Source organism: Sinohyriopsis cumingii, chromosome 6, assembly GCF_028554795.1.
Source record: "Sinohyriopsis cumingii isolate HCF-2022 chromosome 6, ASM2855479v2, whole genome shotgun sequence".
NCBI classification, from domain to species: Eukaryota; Metazoa; Mollusca; class Bivalvia; order Unionida; family Unionidae; genus Sinohyriopsis; species Sinohyriopsis cumingii.
The window spans coordinates 47030740-47050864 of NC_142966.1; the positions used below are offsets into that span (position 1 = coordinate 47030740).

A 20125-nucleotide genomic window follows, 5' to 3' on the forward strand; every position below is an offset into this window, starting at 1 on the left:
ATTGTCAAGCCATCAATATCCACTTCAGAAAGACATATGGGTGATCTATCAGCAACGATGATTGTTTAGAATATACATTGCTCAGCCACTATTTTCAAACTGCGTTGAACTTTCACAAAGAGGTCAATACTCTCAAGGTAGCATAGTTTTATCTTCTATATATTGACAGCATTGCGCTGCGTTGGACAAAAACATTTGCGTCACTATCTTGTACAAAGCGTTATCCGCACTGTGAAAGAATAATTCACATAACAATGTCTATAATATCCATATATATTTTGACAGACGAAGAAATGCTGCTGGTTTTATCTCTATGGATGGGTTTGGAATAACTGAAGAGGTCACTAGAAACTTATATATTATATATTGGTCAAGATAATATATATGCACAGGGAGGTCAATACTCTCAACGTAGCATAGCTTTATCTTCTATATATTGACAGCATTGCGCTGCGTTGGACAAAACTTTTGCGTCACTATCTTGTACAAAGCTTTATCCGCACTGTGAAAGAATAATTCACAGGGAGTCAAAACTATTTAAGCATATACAGTGGAGCCTCGTTAATCCGGACACATTCGTTCCCAGCGAATATGTCCGAATTAACGAGTTTTCCGGATAATTGAATCATGCACATTTTTTATTTTACGATATCATCACACCGTATATATGTATATGTATATGCTAGCTTTAAATGTAATGTACTGTATATTCAATAATGGTTGAAATAAATTAATGAATACATCTATTAATTTGTGTTTATTTCACATTATTATAACATGTGCTTGTACGTACATATACAGTAAATAGAAATTTAGACAATTAACACATCGAACACATCACACTATGTTCATGTACATGTATGTACTGTACATAGATTTATTATGTCAATTTCCTGAAGAAGTCTGTAACCTTTGTTTGCCTGGATTCTTCGGCGGATCTATCTGCAGTGATTACTGATAGTGGCCATAGATTGTCAAGGGCTTCGCTATTGTGTTTTATGTCATCACTGGTGAAATTTGCTGACGTCTGCTCAAAATGCGAAATTAATGTTGCTATACTGTCCTTGGCTTGGTTGATGGTAATGTCTTTTCCCTCGGGGTCGGTAGTGTCATCATCGTCTTCTTCATTATCATTGTCTGGAACCTCATCTTTAGATACCAGAGTCAAAATGTCGTCATCGTTGAGTTGTTGCCCTGTCTCTTCCTTTTCGTCTATCCGTACGAATTCATCGGTAGACATCTCATTCTGGGTGGGAAGGCTTAAAAATATCAACTGTATTTGCACAGCAAACAATAAACTGTGATTGTTACATACAATTGGTAAACAACAAAGAGACTTAATGACACTTTTAATTTATTTACCATATGTTATGTCAAAAAGCGTGGACGATTTGATCCCAGTGTGTTTATTTAATTATTAACACCCCCGTCGGCGACTAGCTAAAACAGACATTGTTTATACAATCGCTGGTTACAATATGGTCACGCTACTTAGTTATTGATAGTGGCCATAGATTCTCAAGGGCTTCACTACTGTGTTTTATGTATTATTCTTCTGATTGTATTTTCACGTACGATTTTTCGAATTTTCTTATTTTTGGACAGATTATTTCCGGATTATCGAGACAAGTTTTAATGTAATTTTGCGCTTTGGTGCCCGATTTTGATTTCGGATCCGGACCGCGAATTTCTTGATCAACAGAGCAAACTAACGTTTAGGAATTCCGTTCCCGTTGACTTATGTCCGGATAGCGAGGTTTCCGGATAAACAGAGTCCGGATTAACAAGGCTCCACTGTACATCAAATGTGGAATTATCTTTAAAATATATATATTAAAGAAATTATCTTTTCAAAGAAGCCATGAAAGTCATTGCAATACAAACTTGTGATGAAACATGATGTAGGGCAACTCTTGTATGCATTTGAGAATTTACAGCTTGAGGAATGGGCTTATTACCTAATGAGAAGAAAATCAAACCTTTCGATGATCAATTCATTCGTTCTGAAAAAAAAAATGTTGTTAGATCAAAATGAGTCTTTGAGGAAAGCGTTCATACGGACATAAACGTTTGCCTCACATCAACACAAAATAAAGACAACGTAAAGTTTTGATTTTGTTGTGTGTGTGTGAGTTTGACTGTGTTAGAGGACAAGCATATAGAAAATTGTCTATTATTTGCTATAAGCAAGAAAGTTCAATCAGTTATGAAATCTAATGTCTTAATAAAACCAACATAATGCATAATGAGTGTTCAAATAATAATAATAATAATAATAATAATAATAATAATACTAAAACAATACTAGGGTGTGTGCGAGGTCTAGGCCTGACGTCCCACTCGCCAAATGAAAGTAAAGAGTCTCTCACAGCCTCGTCTTTTCAGGTGTAGTGATCTCCGAGGAACCACTGTCCGGCTCAGTTGGGCTGAAGGTTGCTCGCATAATGTCTCTCCTCCACTACTGTGTCCAAAGCAGCACCTTCATGTGGCCCCCACCCTGTTTTCTCAGAGCTTTGCTGTTCGGCGCGACAGAGTGCCCGGCGGTATAACTGGGTGGACAGACTGGGCTCGTTACCATTGGTAAGAAGACAATTTAAGAGAAGTAAAAATTAAAACCCGGGCAGATGGAACTCGTTAGCCTCGTCAGGAGGTTCGCCTAGCAGAAGAAAACTCTGATTTCAAAGCTCCGGTGCCTTGTGGATATCTTCGGGAGAATGAAATACTAAGGGAGTAAATCCAGAGAGAAAATCAGAAGTGGTGCCCTAAGACGGCTCGGTGTAAAGTACTACTTCCTTCCGGGAACTCATGCTTTCAAACTGATGCCAAATGTAATGCTCGGCATTCCTTTGGTCACCACCAGGAAGGACGAGATGGGAACCCAGAATGTCCATACTCCACGCCCAGGCTAGATCCCGAGAGAAGCCACACTTGTCTCACTCACAAATGAGCAAACAACACCGAATCTGGCCGTCAACTGGTTATAAGTCCCACAGAGAGGAAAACTACACCTTCTTCTGGAAGGGTCGAGAACTTGACAAGTCTTTCCCATCAAAACATCCTCCTACTCTCGGTCGTTCATCCTTCATGGGGGCATTGAGCGCCTCTTGTCCATCCGTCTTGCCACCGCTGCAGGTCCTCTCAATATCTTCAGTTTCTACGCCTCTACCCACACGTTTTCAGAATATAAAAAGGATTACTTCTACGGGCATTTGGACGAACAAATCAAAAGGATACCCTAAAGACGGGCCACTACTCCTTCTCATAGGCTTAAATGCCAGAATAGGAGCGGACCACGAGTCAGAGCTTACCTGCCTCGAACATCATGGCACTGAAAGGACCAACGAGAACGGTCAGATAATGATGAAGCTGTGCACATACCATGACCTGTGCGTTACAAACACCTTCTTCAAGTATAGACCACAACACCAAGTGTCATGGAAACATTCCATGACTCATCGCTGACACCAGATCGACTTGGTCATTACTAAGCGCTCTGCCCTGAACTGCATCCTCTCCACCAGAATCTACCCTAGTGCAGACTGCGCCTCCGAGTACGCCCTCGTGAGCAGCAGGGTGCGCATACAGCCACAACACTACATCGCTCCAAACCAAAAGGTCACCCTCGCATCAACAATGCACAGATGTTGGTCCCCTCCAAAGTGGAGAAGTATGTGTACGTCCTGTACAAGGCTCTACACGACCTGCCGGAGCATGATTACACAACCAAGTGAAACGCCATGAAGGGTGCAATCTACAGTACAGTCGTGTCCAATTTTGGCAAGAAGGAAAGGCCCAGTCAGGACTGGTTCAATGTACACCTTTCAAGGATGGAACCAATAACTGAGGACAAACGAAAAGCCTAAATAGATTACAAAAAATGCCCCTATGAACGGACGTGGGAATCCAACATTTCTTAAGCAGCTACATGAGCTACTCTCCCTCTGCTAGGAGGAAGGAGCTGTCCCCCAAGACTTGCGCGAAGCTACCATTGTGACCGTATACAAAAACAATGGCCAACGCAGTGAATGTAACAGTCTATCTATCTATATATAAATATATATATCTACTTATCCATTCCTCTATTCTCATCTATCAAACAATCTTTCTATACTCATTTATCTATATATCTTGACAGTGACAAAGAGACTTTGAGAGATAATGATGATATGGATTCATCGAAATAAAACTAACATACTACAGATAGACATTTATAGTGAAAGAGAAAGAGGGGGATGAGTCTTGAGGTGTTTCCTATAAAATAAATGATAAATTGGTATAACCGTATTACAGGAGAAATTAATAGCTCAACAAAGCAATACTCATATTATGATTTGTGTCCTTTGTCTCAAGTGTAATTCTGCATAATTTTATTTAGTTATTATTGTTATTTGGTTTCTTTTAAGGATATTTCCTGTCAATTTAAGAGCCTTATTTAAGCATATGAAATCGTGTCGATCGCATCTGCTAAGGAGCTATTTATAAAACAGGGGATTCTTCAGCTGCACTGTAACAAAATTTGGTCAACATAAAGGAAATAATTCTACCACTGATAGGCGATCTACGATTTTGAATATTACAAAGCATGATCTTAATATTGTATTTAAATTGGCTTATGTGATCTGCGTAGAAGTTCACTATTCAAAGCATATGGTGTGTTGTTTTGTTTGAAATATGAATGACTCTTGGATTTTATGCCTAATGATTGTGACTTGGCCTAATGGCTGTTGTCCTGACATGCGAGTAACCAATTGTCGTTAATTTAAATCTCTTATTTTGTCCATTTAGAGTATAGTCGACCTACATGGGTTACTTGCAAATGAAATCAAGATTATCGGTAAATGGTTATAGTGATGGGGTTAATACCCCAACAGTACACGACATCGACCATGACAGTAGCTTCAGTTTTATCCACCCTCCCCCATACTGTTACTCTCAAAGTCAACGTCTTACATTATACTGATGTGAATCCGTTATAATGTTAGTCTTTGATGTATACATTTTCTTCTCAAATCTGCTTAAGAACGAAGGCCTTCCTGTTTTCAATCCGACTCGAATCAATTTATGACAAAGTGCGAATGTTATTCTAATTCGATTAGTTTACCAAGGAAAATTTTGAATATATCACTACTTGTGGAGCAGTCCCTAAAATAAAATGAATTAGGAATGACTTCGGTGACTAAAATAAGGGGTAGCATATCTTAATTTTAAACTGATTATTTCATCGTCGTTTAAAGCTAACATCTTGATTATTTCAAAGAAATGCATAAGTCATGTAGCTTCCATCCAAACTTTTGATAGACTGGAATAATGATGAAATTGATGAAAAATGGTACATTGTAATTTTAAAGAAACTATACTCCAGGCTTCGCTGCCTGCACTTTATGTTCACTTGATTGATAGAGTTGTGCGGGTGTTTATCTTTTTTATGATATATTTTTAACAATGCAAGTTATAACGTCAAGTATGTTGTAAGTTGCCTGCATATCACCTCATCACGGTTTTTTCGGATGTAAGCCCATGCGTGCTCTTCAACTCTCACATAAAGAGACAAGAGTCAAGCACCGGCAACAATCATTAGCCAAAAAAAGACATTTCCTATTGACCAAGTACATACCGTTTCTAATTTTACTACTGTTTTGAAGTTTCACAAAGAGGTCAATGATTGCAACGTACCAAGCAATATCTATTACAGGGATGGTAGTTCAATATTCCACGATGTTGGAGAAAACTACTTTCAGGGCATTATATTTGTATACATTTACTCTTTTGAAACCAATCAACAAGATATCCACTTAACTGAAATATTAACAAGAAATATAGTTGTACACTTTACTGCATGATATTAATATTTAGTGATCAATGGATGTTCATCTGTTTGCAATTAGGCTATATGGTGGATGCTATCCAATGGTTTACGCGAAAGAAGGAGCATGTCAGATTATGATTTTAAAAAAATAAAACAATGTATACAAAATATACTGGTCAACAATGAAAAGTATAATCCGATTTACCCGGTACTTAAGTTTAGGATTAGCTACAGCCAGATGTGTGACAGCCACAGGACCGTCTTAACAAAAGCGTCTTTGTTCAACTGTTCTATTAAATTGGTATCGGTGCATCAATGACTACTCCACCAACGAATCAAAATAAGGCATTTATTTCAATGTAAAAAACGAACACCTTTTCTTAAAATTCCCTGACAGTAGAGTATGCCTAAATGCCGGAATATGTGTAGAATTAGCATACAAAAACGATCGGCTGGCACAAAGGGGAAGAAATATAACCAACAATTATACTATGCGTTTTTAAACGTAACTAGATTATAAATAATATCGTATTTTGGCACATTGGCAAATTATTTTTCTATACATTTATGTTGTAACACTGATATACTTTCCATGACCTTTTTCTGTTCTAAGGATTCTAAATACCTGTAGATGGAAATATCATTAATGTGCCTGCAATCTAAACATTTCTGATGATAACGCATTCATTTTATATGGCTTAGAGGCACGGAGAAAATGCTATTTTTGGGCATAAATAAACTTGCATCTGGTAGAATGTATAGCTTTATAATATTCATTTTAGCCTCGATGTCAATGTTACTTGTCAACAATCGACATAGCATCGGGGATTTTATTATTCTAATATTCTTTATTGCTGATTGTCTTTAACTCCAAACTCCGTTCAGTCCGGCTTATATTATCTATTATCGAGGTATGCCGGTTTTTATGGTTATACCATAAGTCTCAATCACTGCAGGTCATTACTTCAAGGTTGATATAAGTTGCGAGTACATCATCTCATTTCGTTTTGTTCAGATGTAAATTGTCAAGCCATCAATATCCGCTTCAGAAAGACATATGGGTGATCTATCAGCAACGATGATTGTTTAGAATATACATTGCTCAGCCACTATTTTCAAACTGCGTTGAACTTTCACAAAGAGGTCAATACTCTCAAGGTAGCATAGTTTTATCTTCTATATATTGACAGCATTGCGCTGCGTTGGACAAAAACATTTGCGTCACTCTCTTGTACAAAGCGTTATCCGCACTGTGAAAGAATAATTCACATAACAATGTCTATAATATCCATGTATATTTTGACAGATGAAGAAAAGCTGCTGGTTTTATCTCTATGGATGGGTTTGGAATAACTGAAGAGGTCACTAGAAACTTATATATTATATATTGGTCAAGATAATATATATGCACAGGGAGGTCAATACTCTCAACGTAGCATAGCTTTATCTTCTATATATTGACAGCATTGCGCTGCGTTGGACAAAACTTTTGCGTCACTATCTTGTACAAAGCGTTATCCGCACTGTGAAAGAATAATTCACAGGGAGTCAAAACTATTTAAGCATATAAAGTGGAGCCTCGTTAATCCGGACACATTCGTTCCCAGCGAATATGTCCGAATTAACGAGTTTTCCGGATAATTGAATCATGCACATTTTTTATTTTACGATATCATCACACCGTATATATGTATATGTATATGCTAGCTTTAAATGTAATGTACTGTATATTCAATAATGGTTGAAATAAATTAATGAATACATCTATTAATTTGTGTTTATTTCACATTATTATAACATGTGCTTGTACGTACATATACAGTAAATAGAAATTTAGACAATTAACACATCGAACACATCACACTATGTTCATGTACATGTATGTACTGTACATAGATTTATTATGTCAATTTCCTGAAGAAGTCTGTAACCTTTGTTTGCCTGGATTCTTCGGCGGATCTATCTGCAGTGATTACTGATAGTGGCCATAGATTGTCAAGGGCTTCGCTATTGTGTTTTATGTCATCACTGGTGAAATTTGCTGACGTCTGCTCAAAATGCGAAATTAATGTTGCTATACTGTCCTTGGCTTGGTTGATGGTAATGTCTTTTCCCTCGGGGTCGGTAGTGTCATCATCGTCTTCTTCATTATCATTGTCTGGAACCTCATCTTTAGATACCAGAGTCAAAATGTCGTCATCGTTGAGTTGTTGCCCTGTCTCTTCCTTTTCGTCTATCCGTACGAATTCATCGGTAGACATCTCATTCTGGGTGGGAAGGCTTAAAAATATCAACTGTATTTGCACAGCAAACAATAAACTGTCATTGTTACATACAATTGGTAAACAACAAAGAGGCTTAATGACACTTTTAATTTATTTACCATATGTTATGTCAAAAAGCGTGGACGATTTGATCCCAGTGTGTTTATTTAATTATTAACACCCCCGTCGGCGACTAGCTAAAACAGACATTGTTTATACAATCGCTGGTTACAATATGGTCACGCTACTTAGTTATTGATAGTGGCCATAAGACTCTCAAGGGCTTCACTACTGTGTTTTATGTATTATTCTTCTGATTGTATTTTCTCGTACGATTTTTCGAATTTTCTTATTTTAGGACAGATTATTTCCGGATTATCGAGACAAGTTTTAATGTAATTTTGCGCTTTGGTGCCCGATTTTGATTTCGGATCCGGACCGCGAATTTCTTGATCAACAGAGCAAACTAACGTTTAGGAATTCCGTTCCCGTTGACTTATGTCCGGATAGCGAGGTTTCCGGATAAACAGAGTCCGGATTAACAAGGCTCCACTGTACATCAAATGTGGAATTATCTTTAAAATATATATATTAAAGAAATTATCTTTTCAAAGAAGCCATGAAAGTCATTGCAATACAAACTTGTGATGAAACATGATGTAGGGCAACTCTTGTATGCATTTGAGAATTTACAGCTTGAGGAATGGGCTTATTACCTAATGAGAAGAAAATCAAACCTTTCGATGATCAATTCATTCGTTCTGAAAAAAAAAATGTTGTTAGATCAAAATGAGTCTTTGAGGAAAGCGTTCATACGGACATAAACGTTTGCCTCACATCAACACAAAATAAAGACAACGTAAAGTTTTGATTTTGTTGTGTGTGTGTGAGTTTGACTGTGTTAGAGGACAAGCATATAGAAAATTGTCTATTATTTGCTATAAGCAAGAAAGTTCAATCAGTTATGAAATCTAATGTCTTAATAAAACCAACATAATGCATAATGGGTGTTCAAATAATAATAATAATAATAATAATAATAATACTAAAACAATACTAGGGTGTGTGCGAGGTCTAGGCCTGACGTCCCACTCGCCAAATGAAAGTAAAGAGTCTCTCACAGCCTCGTCTTTTCAGGTGTAGTGATCTTTGAGGAACCACTGTCCGGCTCAGCTGGGCTGAAGGTTGCTCGCATAATGTCTCTCCTCCACTACTGAGTACAAAGCAGCACCTTCATGTGGCCCCCACCCTGTTTTCTCAGAGCTTTGCTGTTCGGCGCGACAGAGTGCCCGGCGGTATAACTGGGTGGACAGACTGGGCTCGTTACCATTGGTAAGAAGACAATTTAAGAGAAGTAAAAATTAAAACCCGGGCAGATGGAGCTCGTTAGCCTCGTCAGGAGGTTCGCCTAGCAGAAGAAAACTCTGATTTCAAAGCTCCGGTGCCTTGTGGATATCTTCGGGAGAATGAAATACTAAGGGAGTAAATCCAGAGAGAAAATCAGAAGTGGTGCCCTAAGACGGCTCGGTGTAAAGTACTATGTGATGTTTTACCCCAACCCCTTGTATTATGCATGTATTGATAAGTCTGTAAGTGGAGCCAGGTAAGCTTTGTTTTCCAAGTACCTAAGTTGGCTAATCATCTTACGTAACCCAGTCTTTGTTTGAGCTCTTGAGTGGAAATCTGGCGGGAATCTTTGTACATGGGAACACGTGACGTAGACAACTTCAAAGAGCCGGAAGCCGACAATGGTAGGCTGGACAGTACATGGGGACACACAGACTGACATTTTTATGATTGACAGTTCGATCAAATGACCAGAGTCCGTCGCCATCCAATCGGGATGCGTTGTAGGTGGGACTTGATTCGAGAAACTGGCATAAGACTTGTACAAGCCTGAAATTCGTCAGTTGGTGTTTAAGAGTCGCAGTGACACACACTCCGTTAGCCATTCGTAAAAATTGGCGGAATTTAGGAAATTCATGAAATAGCTTCGATCAGGTAAGTTTGATGTTACGTTGATTCTGCTTGATACGACTGCTGTTGATTGAAGAGAATTTGTCGTATGTATACATTTTACTTGTATTGAAGTATGAATAGTTAATTATGACCTTAATATTTTGCATTTTTTTCATGACTTTAGCTAGTACTTTTGTTTACGATTGATTACGATGTTGATTCGTTGCATCATTATTCATAATGTTACTATGTACACCTTATTTGTGAGGCGAGAATGTTCTCTTCTTTCGCTAGTAATATGTGTGCATATTATTTCGTGGATTATTACGTTTACGCCCTTTTGAAAGGACGATTTGTATTTGTGAAGAATTGTATTGCTCGCTAGCCGCTATAAGAATTAATATTGTAATTCTTTGCGTAGTTATATTTTGGTAGACAAGAAATTTGTTTACGTAATGATAGATTTTGCCATTGAGTAACGGATTGCCGTTTATCACCATTTGAATGTGAATATTGTGGATTTGGTACGCTTGTGTAGGAAATATATATAAATATATATAAATATATAGATAGTCATATTACTAACCGTAGTAATATTTTAGTACAATCATATTTGAAATATTTTGTATGTATATACTGATAGGGCTCAGTATGTAGATATTTGAATCCTTTGTGTGATTGTGTTATGGCGCCATTTTTGTAAGCGGCGGAAGTGTATGGGAATTTCGATGTGTGCGCATGCGCGACCCAAATGCCCCGCCTTAAACTGATGGTTCAGTTCAGTGACGTAGTGTGAGGGAAGATTTTTATAACCCTATGCTAATGCATTATACCTTTCAACAGGAAGCTTTCGGGGGACGAAAGAATTTCAGAGAATTTCGGGGACGAGAGAAGTTCAGAGAATTTCGGGTGACGGTGAGAGATACCGAGTGAATTTCGGGTGACCTCAAGGGATACCGTCAAGGGTTCCGGATACTAGAAGAGGAACCGGAAGTCAAGATAACGGCAAGGAACAAGGATTATAGAAGAGGAAGCGGAAGTGGAGATCACGAAAGGAGAGAAAGACAAGGGAACGAAGAGATTTAGATGAGTAGCACTCAAGAAGGGAAAAATCTCCTCACACTGTGAACTCAAATGATGATCAAAGGGATCATTGGGTGAAAAAGAGACATTGATTACTTTAAATTCTTTTAAATTTCATTTATTAAATTGTTCTTGTTTAAATTTCATCTTTGTATTTCTTTTAATTTAACTGTCGGCATTGCTGACTGGGGGCTCGTAGCCATAAATATATTTAGTCAATAAATAATATAGTGTCCAGAATTAACCTTCTGAATAAGGACCAGGGGAACTTCTCATAATTCGTTAAAGTCTATAAGAAGAACCCCACCCCTAAACAACCACTACACCTTTACAGTGGGCGCTTCGTCCGGGATATGAATTAGACATATATATTATTTTGGGACTTAAAGTTATTGGTAGAAGTATTAGTGAACAGTGTGAGATATTTTCCATTCTTTGTATTTGAAATTTTGTGATTTTCTCATCTTGTATTTTTATTGTCATATGTGCAGGCTTTGTAGATCTTCCATTCATAGCAGTACGTGTGAAGCAGATATCGAACAAATATCTTACCTGAACGAAACTAGTTGTTGTCGACAGGTAAGTATTTAAACTGGTATTACAAATATCTGTATATTGTTTGAATTTTGAGACAAGGTATCACTTTACATTAGTATAATGGCTACCGAACGACAAATGATAAAGGAATACCGCGCCATGGGGTCGGAAGATCTTGGATACGAGGGAGATCGCCTGGCAACCTTTATAGAAGAAAGGATCAAGGAATGGAAGGCCGAAAAAGCAGCGGAAAGAGAAGCCCAGAGAGAACTAGCCAAGATAGCAGCGGACCAAGAGTTAGCCAAGATCCCAGCGGATCAAGCCAAGATAGCCGCGGACCGAGACGCCCAGAAAGAGCTGGAGCTAGCCAGACTCGCTCACACTCTGGAGATGGAAAAGGTCAGAGTTGAAGCTAGGACCAACGGACGGGACGACGCCAGTACAAGCTCTGGAACAACCGGCCGACCTTTCATCGACCACCGGATAGTCCAGATCAGCATGTCACGCTTCAATGATAGGGAGGAGGCTATTGACGATTTTCTCGTCCAGTTTGAGAAACTCGCACGCGCTCATCAGGTCCCTGAACAGCACTGGGCCATTAATGTCTCAGCCTTTTTGCAAGGTGCAGCTCGGGAAGTCTACCACGGCTTAACTGCAGAAGAGGCTGATGACTACACTGCCCTCAAGAAGGCGCTTCTCTGCCATTACCGGCTGACCGCCGATACTTACCGGAAACTATTCCGGGACTCGGTGAAAAAGGTAACAGAGACCCACTCTCAATTCCACAACCGTGTTCGAGGTTTATTTGAGAAGTGGATGAAAATGGCCGAAGTCGAACGCACGTACGAAGGGCTACGCGAGGTAATACTCAAGGAACATGTCCTGGGTACTTACCGTCGCGAGTTGACAGTTTTCTTAGCAGAAAGAGAACACCGGACGCTCGAAGAGATCGCTAACATGGCGGAGCGATACAAGCAGGCGCACTCGAAGAGTGGAGGTTCCGGGGTTGCTGACCGACCCCGACCCTCTGAGTCGCGTCGTATGGGGGAGGTTGAGCCGGCTGTCCGTAACCGTCAGGGCGACGGGAAGGTCGGAGGGGCACCTACAGGTAGGGATGCCGCCTATCGACCTGGACAGGCCTCACCCACGAAACCAGGACTTGCAAGTCGGCGAGGGCCGCCGACATGTTTTAATTGCAAGCGCCTGGGGCATTTTGCCAGGGACTGTCCCAAGGGCAGGCAGACCCAGGTGAATGTCGTAGCTAAGAAGGAATGTGTGCCGGAAGCGAGTCGCAACCCAGCCAACCTTGCGGCCGCAACTGTCAATGGAGAAGGCGCCACCATCTTGTATGACACTGGGTGCAGCGTCCCCGCGCTTGTCGACAAGAAATATGTCAAGCCGGAGGACTATACAGGAGAGGTAATAGAAGTTCAGTACGCGAACTGCGCGCGTGACTCATTACCAGTAGCTGTCATTGACCTCGATTCACCATACGTGAAGGGGAAAATTGAAGCTGCTTGCTTGGAGGGGCTATCACATGACGTCATATTGGGTTGCCGTTATGTGTTACCCCAGCCGAACCCCGAAACCTGCACACCTATGCCAGTGAGTGCTGTTGAAACCAGGGCCATGAGTCGACAGCCGAAACAAAAGCCAATCCAAGCTACATCGACACCGGTTAGTAATGTTATTCCAGCGGAGTTAAGGAAGCTGCAACAGGAGGACGCAACTCTGGCGCAGTTGCACAAACACGCAGAAGCGGGAACAGAAAGGGAAACTCCGAACGGCGCGGTGAAGTTTGTCTACAAGAAGGGAATCTTGTATCGCCACGCCAGGAAACACAACGAACACTTCAAGCAAGTCGTCGTGCCAAAGGAAAAGCGTTGCGAAGTACTGAAACTTGCACACGAGAGTCTCATGGGTGGACACATGGGAATTGCTAAGACGCGTGACCGTCTTGTAAAAGAGTTTTACTGGCCAGGGGTCCAGGGAGACGTAAAACGGTTCTGTCTCTCCTGTGACAAATGCCAGAGAATGGCACCGAAAACGGATCAGCGACCCATCCCTTTGGGGAGTACGCCCCTTATCGATGAACCATTTAGACGTGTTGCCATGGATTTAATCGGACCGATAAAACCCGCGTCTGCGCACGGAAATCGATATATTTTAACGGTTGTCGATTATGCTACACGCTATCCGGAGGCCGTTGCGTTGCGTAACATTGACACGGAAACCGTCGCGGAAGCTCTGTTTGCGATCTGGTCAAGAGTCGGAGTGCCCGACGAGATCTTGACCGATCAAGGAACACAATTTATGAGTCGTGTGATGGCGGAGGTGAATCGTCTCATGTCGATTAAACACCTCACGACTACACCGTATCACCCCCAATGTAACGGATTGGTCGACGGTTTAATGGGACCTTGAAAAACACGCTCAAGAAATTGTGCGAAGACCGCCCCAAGGATTGGGACCGGTATATTCCGGCCATGCTTTTTGCATACCGGGAAGTACCGCAAGCGAGAGTGGGGTTCTCTCCCTTTGAACTCTTGTACGGGAGAACCGTACGCGGCCCAATCGCCGTACTGAGACAGCTGTGGACAGACGACCACGCTGTAGAGGAAGTACGCACTACCTACCAGTACGTCGCGGACTTGCGCAACAAACTGGAAGAGGTTTGTTCTCTCGCGCAAGAAAATCTCCAACGAGCTAAGGCGCAACAGGCGAAAAATTACAATAAGCGCGCAAAACCACGTCAGTTTGAGGTAGGGGACAAAGTGTTGTTGTTGTTGCCCCAGGAACACAACAAGTTGCAAGTTTCCTGGAGGGGTCCATACGTCGTCACCAAGAAGGTCGGAGGTCAAACCTACCGGATACAGCTACCGACGAAAGAGAAATTGTACCATGCCAATTTGCTCAAGAGGTACCGGGAAAGGGAGACCGCCTGCGATTTTGTTGTCGCAGCGATAGTCACCGAGGATATCGAAGGCGATACGGAAGGTGCTAACACTGTCCCGAGCTGTCCATTAACGAGGGCCGAGACTCCGTCGGACGTGGAGTGTGACCCCATGTTAACTGAAGGGCAGCGGAACGAGATAGAGACCTTGCTGGCCGGATATTCCGACGTGCTAACAGAAAAACCCGGGAGGACGACGCTTGTCGAGTTCGGGTTAAAGATGGTGGACGACCGACCAGTTCAGCGTAAACCCTACCCCTTGCCCCACGCGAAACGACAAGTTGTAAGGGAAGAAATCGAGCAGATGATTGCTCTGGAAGTAATCGAACCTGCCGACTCTCCGTACAGCTCACCAGTAGTCTTAGTGCAGAAGAAGGACGGCACCCATCGGTTCTGCGTCGACTACCGGAAGCTGAATCAGGTGACAGAATTTCAAGTTGAAATGCTACCTGACCCCGAACATATCTTCGCTTCGGTCTCGAAAGCGAAATATTTCTCCAAACTGGATTTGTCCAAGGGGTATTGGCAAATTCCGGTAAGGAAAGAAGACCGACCGAAGCTTGCTTTTGCTACTCCCGACGGGACATACCAATGGTTGGTGATGCCGTTCGGGGTACAAAACGCGCCCAGCGTCTTTACCAGAATGATGCGGAAGTTGTTGGAGCCCTTGCGCGATAGGGGTGTCCACAACTTCATGGACGACCTCTTGTTAGCTACAGAGACATGGGGTGAACACCTCGCTCTGTTAGCTGACGTTTTGGAGCGGCTACGTCAGGAGGGCTTGACAGCCCGCCCTTCCAAATGTCACCTTGGTTTCAGGACATTAGACTATTTAGGACATACCCTGAGCCAAGGCACGCTGTCTCCAGAGAAGTCGAAGGTGGAGCAGTTGAGAAACGCCGCACGCCCCACCACGAAAACGGAAGTGAGGTCATTCCTGGGACTGGCCGGATATTACCGGAGGTATGTCGCTAATTTCAGCGCGATTGCGGGCCCGTTGTCTGACCTAACCAAGAAATGGACCCCGAGTAAGTTCGTTTGGACAGATGCGTGTGAGCACGCATTCCAAACGCTAAAGGATAGACTTACATCCGACGCAGTTGTTCGTCTACCGGACTTGGATAAAGAATTCGTTCTGCGCACCGATGCATGCGACACGGGACTGGGAGCAGTACTGCTCCAGGAGCATGACAAGACGCTTTTTCCTGTCGCATACGGCAGCCGGAAGTTGTCTGCTGCCGAGAAGAATTACTCAGTATCGGAGAGGGAATGTCTCGGAATCGTGTTCGGCATATCACGGTTCGAGCGATACCTATATGGACGTAAGTTCATATTGGATACCGACCACCAACCACTCGCCTATCTGGCGCAGGCAAAGTTGTCCAATGGTCGATTGATGCGATGGTCGCTGTTTTGACAGCAGTACCAGATGCAGATCAGATACGTGAAAGGATCTGAAAACGTAGGCGCAGATTTCATGAGTAGAAGCGCCGAAATGATATAGACCATTTGTTATATTTTCGTGTTCATACTCAGTTTAGCATTTAGTTCATTTTGCTGATTTTGTTCTTTATATCGTTGTAACACTTTTGCTTTTGTAGTTTGAGTGAATAAAATCCTGATTTTATTCTCAAGCGTGGGGGGATGTGATGTTTTACCCCAACCCCTTGTATTATACATGTATTTATAAGTCTGTAAGTGGAGCCAGGTAAGCTTTGTTTTCCAAGTACCTAAGTTGGCTAATCATCTTACGTAACCCAGTCTTTGTTTGAGCTCTTGAGTGGAAATCTGGCGGGAATCTTTGTACATGGGAACACGTGACGTAGACAACTTCAAAGAGCCGGAAGCCGACAATGGTAGGCTGGACAGTACATGGGGACACACAGACTGACATTTTTATGATTGACAGTTCGATCAAATGACCAGAGTCCGTCGCCATCCAATCGGGATGCGTTGTAGGTGGGACTTGATTCGAGAAACTGGCATAAGACTTGTACAAGCCTGAAATTCGTCAGTTGGTGTTTAAGAGTCGCAGTGACACACACTCCGTTAGCCATTCGTAAAAATTGGCGGAATTTAGGAAATTCATGAAATAGCTTCGATCAGGTAAGTTTGATGTTACGTTGATTCTGCTTGATACGACTGCTGTTGATTGAAGAGAATTTGTCGTATGTATACATTTTACTTGTATTGAAGTATGAATAGTTAATTATGACCTTAATATTTTGCATTTTTTTCATGACTTTAGCTAGTACTTTTGTTTACGATTGATTACGATGTTGATTCGTTGCATCATTATTCATAATGTTACTATGTACACCTTATTTGTGAGGCGAGAATGTTCTCTTCTTTCGCTAGTAATATGTGTGCATATTATTTCGTGGATTATTACGTTTACGCCCTTTTGAAAGGACGATTTGTATTTGTGAAGAATTGTATTGCTCGCTAGCCGCTATAAGAATTAATATTGTAATTCTTTGCGTAGTTATATTTTGGTAGACAAGAAATTTGTTTACGTAATGATAGATTTTGCCATTGAGTAACGGATTGCCGTTTATCACCATTTGAATGTGAATATTGTGGATTTGGTACGCTTGTGTAGGAAATATATATAAATATATATAAATATATAGATAGTCATATTACTAACCGTAGTAATATTTTAGTACAATCATATTTGAAATATTTTGTATGTATATACTGATAGGGCTCAGTATGTAGATATTTGAATCCTTTGTGTGATTGTGTTATGGCGCCATTTTTGTAAGCGGCGGAAGTGTATGGGAATTTCGATGTGTGCGCATGCGCGACCCAAATGCCCCGCCTTAAACTGATGGTTCAGTTCAGTGACGTAGTGTGAGGGAAGATTTTTATAACCCTCTGCTAATGCATTATACCTTTCAACAGGAAGCTTTCGGGGGACGAAAGAATTTCAGAGAATTTCGGGGACGAGAGAAGTTCAGAGAATTTCGGGTGACGGTGAGAGATACCGAGTGAATTTCGGGTGACCTCAAGGGATACCGTCAAGGGTTCCGGATACTAGAAGAGGAACCGGAAGTCAAGATAACGGCAAGGAACAAGGATTATAGAAGAGGAAGCGGAAGTGGAGATCACGAAAGGAGAGAAAGACAAGGGAACGAAGAGATTTAGATGAGAAGCACTCAAGAAGGGAAAAATCTCCTCACACTGTGAACTCAAATGATGATCAAAGGGATCATTGGGTGAAAAAGAGACATTGATTACCTTAAATTCTTTTAAATTTCTTTTATTAAATTGTTATTGTTTAAATTTCATCTTTGTATTTCTTTTAATTTAACTGTCGGCATTGCTGACTGGGGGCTCGTACGGATAAATATATTTAGTCAATAAATAATATAGTGTCCAAAACTAACCTTCTGAATAAGGACCAGGGGAACTTCTCATAATTCGTTAAAGTCTATAAGAAGAACCCCACCCCTAAACAACCACTACACCCCCACATACTACTTCCTTCCGGGAACTCATGCTTTCAAACTGATGCCAAATGTAATGCTCGGCATTCCTTTGGTCACCACCAGGAAGGACGAGATGGGAACCCAGAATGTCCATACTCCACGCCCAGGCTAGATCCCGAGAGAAGCCACACTTGTCTCACTCACAAATGAGCAAACAACACCGAATCTGGCCGTCAACTGGTTATAAGTCCCACAGAGAGGAAAACTACACCTTCTTCTGGAAGGGTCGAGAACTTGACAAGTCTTTCCCATCAAAACATCCTCCTACTCTCGGTCGTTCATCCTTCATGGGGGCATTGAGCGCCTCTTGTCCATCCGTCTTGCCACCGCTGCAGGTCCTCTCAATATCTTCAGTTTCTACGCCTCTACCCACACGTTTTCAGAATATAAAAAGGATTACTTCTACGGGCATTTGGACGAACAAATCAAAAGGATACCCTAAAGACGGGCCACTACTCCTTCTCATAGGCTTAAATGCCAGAATAGGAGCGGACCACGAGTCAGAGCTTACCTGCCTCGAACATCATGGCACTGAAAGGACCAACGAGAACGGTCAGATAATGATGAAGCTGTGCACATACCATGACCTGTGCGTTACAAACACCTTCTTCAAGTATAGACCACAACACCAAGTGTCATGGAAACATTCCATGACTCATCGCTGACACCAGATCGACTTGGTCATTACTAAGCGCTCTGCCCTGAACTGCATCCTCTCCACCAGAATCTACCCTAGTGCAGACTGCGCCTCCGAGTACGCCCTCGTGAGCAGCAGGGTGCGCATACAGCCACAACACTACATCGCTCCAAACCAAAAGGTCACCCTCGCATCAACAATGCACAGATGTTGGTCCCCTCCAAAGTGGAGAAGTATGTGTACGTCCTGTACAAGGCTCTACACGACCTGCCGGAGCATGATTACACAACCAAGTGAAACGCCATGAAGGGTGCAATCTACAGTACAGTCGTGTCCAATTTTGGCAAGAAGGAAAGGCCCAGTCAGGACTGGTTCAATGTACACCTTTCAAGGATGGAACCAATAACTGAGGACAAACGAAAAGCCTAAATAGCTTACAAAAAGTGCCCCTATGAACGGACTTGGGAATCCAACATTTCTTAAGCAGCTACATGAGCTACTCTCCCTCTGCTAGGAGGAAGGAGCTGTCCCCCAAGACATGCGCGAAGCTACCATTGTGACCGTATACAAAAACAATGGCCAACGCAGTGAATGTAACAGTCTATCTATCTATATATAAATATATATATCTACTTATCCATTCCTCTATTCTCATCTATCAAACAATCTTTCTATACTCATTTATCTATATATCTTGACAGTGACAAAGAGACTTTGAGAGATAATGATGATATGGATTCATCGAAATAAAACTAACATACTACAGATAGACATTTATAGTGAAAGAGAAAGAGGGGGATGAGTCTTGAGGTGTTTCCTATAAAATAAATGATAAATTGGTATAACCGTATTACAGGAGAAATTAATAGCTCAACAAAGCAATACTCATATTATGATTTGTGTCCTTTGTCTCAAGTGTAATTCTGCATAATTTTATTTAGTTATTATTGTTATTTGGTTTCTTTTAAGGATATTTCCTGTCAATTTAAGAGCCTTATTTAAGCATATGAAATCGTGTCGATCGCATCTGCTAAGGAGCTATTTATAAAACAGGGGATTCTTCAGCTGCACTGTAACAAAATTTGGTCAACATAAAGGAAATAATTCTACCACTGATAGGCGATCTACGATTTTGAATATTACAAAGCATGATCTTAATATTGTATTTAAATTGGCTTATGTGATCTGCGTAGAAGTTCACTATTCAAAGCATATGGTGTGTTGTTTTGTTTGAAATATGAATAACTCTTGGATTTTATGCCTAATGATTGTGACTTGGCCTAATGGCTGTTGTCCTGACATGCGAGTAACCAATTGTCGTTAATTTAAATCTCTTATTTTGTCCATTTAGAGTATAGTCGACCTACATGGGTTACTTGCAAATGAAATCAA

The 20125-nt window shown here is 41.3% G+C and overlaps 1 protein-coding gene across 1 annotated transcript; it reads left to right on the forward strand.

The window, feature by feature from the left end:
* Positions 1-9716: 9716 nt before the first annotated feature.
* LOC149796867 (uncharacterized) lies at positions 9717-19722 on the forward strand. The gene is made up of 3 exons (XM_089960659.1): positions 9717-10071; positions 10873-12646; positions 19703-19722. The coding sequence occupies exons 2-3, from the start codon at positions 11770-11772 to the stop codon at positions 19720-19722; spliced, it is 897 nt and encodes a 298-aa protein (XP_089816785.1). The 5' UTR covers positions 9717-10071; positions 10873-11769.
* The last annotated feature ends 403 nt before the right edge of the window (positions 19723-20125 follow it).

What these genes read in the sequence shown, in the direction of transcription:
- LOC149796867 (XM_089960659.1), top strand. Translation starts at nt 11,770, where the DNA reads ATGGCTACCGAACGACAAATGATAAAGGAATACCGCGCCATGGGGTCG. An exon ending in GGCGCACTCGAAGAGTGGAG is followed by an intron (nt 12,647 to 19,702) that starts GTTCCGGGGTTG and finishes GTTTCTTTTAAG; the next exon opens with GATATTTCCTGTCAATTTAA.